The sequence below is a fragment of the Dipodomys merriami genome, unplaced genomic scaffold (genome assembly GCF_024711535.1).
Source record: "Dipodomys merriami isolate MVZ:Mamm:240054 unplaced genomic scaffold, mDipMer1.0.p SCAF_15, whole genome shotgun sequence".
Taxonomy (NCBI): Eukaryota; Metazoa; Chordata; class Mammalia; order Rodentia; family Heteromyidae; genus Dipodomys; species Dipodomys merriami.
This window is the reverse complement of record NW_027202826.1, coordinates 5,493,323-5,499,277: the sequence shown is the minus strand read 5'-3', so window position 1 is coordinate 5,499,277 and position 5,955 is coordinate 5,493,323. Positions and strand designations below refer to the sequence as shown.

At 48.4% G+C, this 5,955-nt stretch overlaps 1 protein-coding gene across 1 annotated transcript; it reads left to right on the top strand.

The window, feature by feature from the left end:
* The first annotated feature begins 1,393 nt into the window (after positions 1 to 1,393).
* On the top strand, positions 1,394 to 2,233 carry LOC138827051 (uncharacterized). The gene has a single exon (XM_070022575.1). It carries the CDS (start codon positions 1,394 to 1,396, stop codon positions 2,231 to 2,233), a length of 840 nt encoding a protein of 279 aa, XP_069878676.1.
* The last annotated feature ends 3,722 nt before the right edge of the window (positions 2,234 to 5,955 follow it).

The following is a 5,955-nucleotide window of genomic DNA, read 5'->3' as shown; positions in this document are numbered from 1 at the left end:
TATTCCCATGCCTTAAAGCACTTAACATAAAGTTAGGTATCCTTCCCGGATAATTTTCAAGGCAAAGGTTAAACATGAGCATGTAGAGGATGCACCCACTCATGTAGACCTGAGCCCAGTCTGGGAGGCATGGTGGGTTCCACCTCACAGGAGGAGAATCTCCGCTGAACATTAAGAAAAGAAAAGGCAAGAATTGTGCCGCTGTGGAGGTAATGGTGCTCCCCCTCCTGGGCTGGACCACAGTGAAGATGACTTTCCTAAGTTCTTGTTAACCAGGGAAACGGATGCCATGAGCAATGACAGAAAGGCTTCCTAGGAGGGATTTTATTATTATCATGATAGATCTCAGAAGAGTTTCAACTTCTGAAACCAGAGAGTGTGAGGCGATGAAGTAGGACCGAGAAAATTGGAGTTCTGGGTCAAGTTTATACCTTTTCCTTCTGTATTTTCTTGCTTTGGGATCTTACTGTGTCGGCGTGAGTGCTATGTCCTGGGTGCCGGATGCCTGTAGGGTGTCTTCTTGGGAGTGCTGTGGCATACTGTCCCCTGCGGGTGGCGCTGTGCCCCCTCTGGACCTAAGAAGAAGCCCTGGTGGATTTCCTGATCTCACACAGGATTTCCAGCATGCCCTGAAAGAGAAACATTCCCAACACCACCTCCCGCCAACCCCCCCTCTTCCCCCCCTCCGCCTGCACAGCCTCAATTTCTTCACCTGCAGTTGGGCAAGGCCTAAGGCAAAAATCTCAGGAGACAGATGAATATTGTCTCATCCCATCAAGTCCCCATTGTTCATTTTCCCACTTTATTCTTGATGTCTTCCTTCAGGTCCTGTCTGCCTTTTTGTACTCATAGAAATAAGGAAGGATTGGCGTCAGGTAATATAGACAGAGGGCTTCAGGTGTTGCATTAGTTGAATTCCATTTTAAACTTTTTTTTAAATAAAAATGCATTCCTGCCTATACGTGAAACGTTCTTCAAGATGAGCCTTCATCCTCAGCCCAGTGCAAACACGTCTTAGGCACATGGCCCTGTCCTTTTAGCTAAGGCTTTCTGCTTTAAGTTAGCATTTGCCTTGTCTTTGGCTTGCAGAGATTTGTTTGCATCCTAGACTATTTGAGAGTCCTTTAGTACCACTTTTGACAGATAAAACATGGGTGGTCTTTTCTCCCTTGCTCCTTGGGGGATTCTTTCCTGGACCCCTGTCTCTTTCCAACCCAGACGCTTCAGTCTGGGCTCATCTCCTCCAGGCCTAGACGCCCCAGTTGTCATTTCTTCTGCATTCGAAGAGATCATTTTGGCTTTCTTGCTGTTCATTAGTTGGGGTTCGGCTGTAGGTGTCTTGTCTTCTGAAATGTGACATTTTTTTCCTTACTCAAAGACATCTGTGTCACTGATGTGTAATTTGCGTATAGTAGATGCATGTGAAGGCTTTGTGAAATGTGTGGAGCCACAACTCCACAAAAATAAGAGCACTCTGCAGTCACGCCACCCACTCCTCGCCAGCTCCCCAGCTCCCCAGGTCCCCAGCGCCCCAGCTCCCCAGCTCCCAGCTCCCAGCTCCCAGCTCCCCAGATCCCCAGGTCCCCAGCTCCCCAGCTCCCCAGCTCCCCAGCTCCCCAGCTCCCCAGCTCCCCAGCTCCCCAGCTCCCCAGGTCCCCAGCTCCCCAGCTCCCCAGCTCCCCAGCTCCCCAGCTCCCCAGCTCCCCAGCTCCCCAGGTCCCCAGCTCCCGAGGTCCCCAGCTCCCCAGCTCCCCAGCTCCCCAGCTCCCCAGCTCCCCAGCGCCCCAGCTCCCCAGCTCCCCAGCTCCCGAGGTCCCCAGCTCCCGAGGTCCCCAGCTCCCCAGCTCCCCAGCTCCCCAGCTCCCAGCTCCCCAGATCCCCAGGTCCCCAGCTCCCGAGGTCCCCAGCTCCCCAGCTCCCCAGCTCCCCAGCTCCCCAGCTCCCCAGCTCCCGAGGTCCCCAGCTCCCCAGCTCCCCAGCGCCCCAGCTCCCCAGCTCCCCAGATCCCCAGCTCCCCAGCGCCCCAGCGCCCCAGCGCCCCAGCTCCCCAGCGCCCCAGCTCCCCAGCGCCCCAGCTCCCCAGCTCCCCAGCTCCCCAGCGCCCCAGCGCCCCAGCTCCCCAGCGCCCCAGGTCCCCAGCTCCCGAGGTCCCCAGCGCCCCAGCCCCCCAGCTCCCGAGGTCCCCAGCTCCCGAGGTCCCCAGCTCCCCAGCGCCCCAGGTCCAAGCTTCTGACCCCACAGAGGCGCTGAGGGTGTTATCAGTTTTCTCTGTGAGTGACCGTATTAGAAGCAGTGTCGTCTTAGGAAGGTGTAGTGCGCTTGCTTCTCTTAAAACAGCCTTTTCTGGGCTGGGAAGGTGGCTCAGTGGTAAAGTGTTTGCCTTGCATGCATGAGGCCCTGGGTTTGATTCCTCAGCACCACATAAGCAGAAAAAGCCAGAAGTGGTGCTGTGGCTCCAGTGGTAGAGCACTAGCCTTGAGCTGAAGAGCTGAGAGACAGCGCCCAGGCCCAGAGTTCAGGCCCCATGACCGGCAAAAAACAAAAACAAAAACAAAACAGCCTTTTCTCAGTTGCTTCCTTTCTTTTTCCATTCTCTCTCTCCTCTTGCTTTACCCTCATCTCACCTTTCTCCTTTCTATCTTCTCTCCTGTACCTTCTCTCTCTCCTCTCTGTCTCTCTGTGAGACACACACACACACACACACACACACACACACACACACACACACACACACACACACACACACACACACACACACACACACACACACACATACAGAGGCTAGACTTTCTCCAATTTATCCAGATACAATTACCCCCTCTTCTTCTTGAAGCAGAACCTCTGCATTTATCTTGTTGACGTTAATTTCATTACGTTTATATTTTTACAACCAACTGCAATCAACTCCAGTTCAATTGCCATCTCTTATTTTCCTATACTTTCTCTTATCCTTCGCCACATCCAAATAGCCTATGAACATTTGTTGAATGAGTAAATAAATGCAGCCATTCTCCATGGTTCAGTGTTTGGCCCAACAGTCAGTCAATATTGACAGGCTGCTTGATCCCTAGGAAGCAGCTTTAATACAAGCCCAAGAATCTCCTCACTTCCAGCAGACTTGGGCTGAGGGAAGAACCCCTGGGCCTGCGTTTTACCATTAATTACTTTTGTTTACTTCCTCGCCCTGGAAGAGAGCAGCGTGCTCTCATCTGGGTAGGATTTGCTGTTTGCTGCATTATTAATGATAGGAACCTGGACTGCATCCTGCTCACATAAAATAAGGAGAAGAGAGGGGGATGAATGACATGTAAGAACAGTCAAGCAACTGTGCCTTTCGTAGACACCATGGGATGGGTGGTTGGAAATGAATGCTCTCTGTCATCTCTTGGGTGTTCTCTTTGGGGTCCTCCTGAGAGCACTAGCCCTGTGGTACATCCTGGCTGTTCACTTCTGTTTACTATCTGTTGTGGGGGAACACTCCCTTGGAAGAATAAACTTGTCTTAGACAATGGATCTATTTTCCCTACAAAGAAAGTAAGCATTAGGCATTCTAACACAATGGGGCTGAAATGCTGGTCAGGAGCAAGAAGCAAGGAGAAATATAAGCAAACTGTCTCCTCCCAGAATAACAATGGTGCTGTGGTAATTCACAATCAAAGAACCAGTCTTTTTTTTTTTTTGTCATTGGGGCTTGACTCTGGGCCTGGGTGCTGTCCCTCAGTTCTTCAGCTCAAGGCGAGTGCTCTACCACTTGAGTCACAGCTCCATTTCTGGTTTTCTAGTGGTTTATTGGAGATAAAAGTCTCCACGGCCTTTGAACTGTGATCCTCAGATCTCAGCCTCCTGAGTAGCTAGGATGGCAGGTGTGAGCCACCGGTGCCCAGCTCAAAGAACCAGTCTCGAGAGTTGATGCAGGTGGTTGAGGGGCACTGGTGTTCTGCAGAGGGGCCTGCCCTGGAGGGGTCGTTCTAGTTAGGGTGAGGGGGTGGCGATGAAGGGCTCTTCTCTCAAGGGGCACACATTAAACACTGCAGTGGTGTTGTGCCAACCTCATCTCTTTAGAAATCTCCCAATCAGAGTCTTTTAAGCATAGCTAGTTATGCAAGACTTCCATTCAAGTGAGAAAATACATTAGGGAAATAGGACTGTGAGTTCTTGCCAGAGAACAGGAGAAACACTCATCTTTTAGCTTCAAATGAAATTTGAGTAAATTTCATCAAGCGTTAAGAACAAGCAACTCTTTTAGGAGCTAGGTAGGAGTTGGGTGCTGGTGGCTCATACCTATAATCCTAGCTAGTCAGGAAGCTGAGATCTGAAGAATCACAATTTTAATCCAGCTAGGGAAGAAAAGTCCATCTTCAAAATAACCAGCAAAAAGCCCAGCTGGAAGCATGGTTTTAGGGGTAGAATGCAGTCAAATAAACAAGCCTAAGGACCTGAGTTCAAGCCCAGCACCACCAAAAAATAAAAAAGAGCAAGGTAGAGTTTTCCAGGTTAAAAAAGGGGTAGGGATAAATTAGTTATTGTTGTTGTGTCCTAAATTCTTACAAACTCAGCATCTTAAGACAATCTTCTATTTGTGTGTTTGTGGCTCTTAGATCATGTGATAAATTCTCTCCTAGGTTGCAGGCTGAAATCAGGCTAGATATCTAACCAGAGCTTAAGGTCCTTTTCCAGGTTCACATGATTTTTGACAGAATGTGGTCATCTGTGTTGTAAAGCTGAGGCTCCTGCCTTCTTTTTTTAAAAAAATTATTGTGAAAATACCATATAGAGGGGTTACAATTACATGAGCAAGGTAATGAGTACATTTCTTACCAAGCATTGGTGCCTCCTCCTTTGTTTCCCCTTCCCATCCCTTCCCATTCCCCCCACCCCCCAGCTTGTGCCAAAGTTGTAAAGTTTGTTTTCGACATAACGACTTGTACATCTCATTGTTGCAATGGGTCCACCTGTATCCCTATTTAAACGATTTGTTTTTCCCCTTCCCCTCCACAAATTATACCAACATCAAATACAGTGAAAACGGGTTATACATGGGGGAGGGACATACAAAGCAACAAAGAAATATCTTATAAATATGGTAGAAACAATAGCAAGAAAGAAAACCATTTGAGTCCTTATCTGGGGTTCATTTCGCCTAACATCAACTTTCTGCTTGTGTCAGACATATACTAGATATTGCAAATAAGGGAAACCATGGGACATATGTTTCTTCGGGCCTGGCTTACTTCACTTAATATAATTTTTCCATGTCTTTCCATTTCCTAACAAATGGGGCAATGCCATTCTTTCTGTTGGAGGCATAGAATTTCATTGAAAAGATCTTCACTAGCCATACAACAGAATAGGATCTAAAGTATCTAAAGTATACCTGGAACTCAAAAAATTAAATCCCCTAACAACAAATTCTCAAAGAAACAACTGCCCAATAAATAAGAGGGCTAAAGACTTAAAGAGAAACTTCTCTAAAGAGGAAAGAAGGATGGCCAATAGACACATGAAGAAATGCTCAACCTCCCTAGCCATAAAAGAAATGCAAATCCAAACAACATTGAGATACCACCTCACTCCAGTTAGAATGGCTAAAATCAAGAACTCTCATAACAACAGATGCTGGAGGGGATGTGGACAGAAGGGAACCTTACTGCACTGTTGGTGGGAGTGTAAACTTGGTTCAACCACTTTGGAAAGTAGTATGGAGGTTCCTCAAAAGACTCTACATAGAGCTCCCCTATGACCCAGCAATCCCACTTTTGGGCATTTACCTGAATGTTCACAAACAAGACCACACTAAAGCTACCAGCACAACCGTGTTTACTGCCTTCTTGCTGATGGTTGGCGGGGGTTGATGCAAACTCATAATGGCCGCTCTCCAATGGCTGCTGTGTGCTCCTCCCATACTTAAAGCTGGGAGTGGGGCTAACTGTCTGTCTGCATGCCTATCTGTCTGTC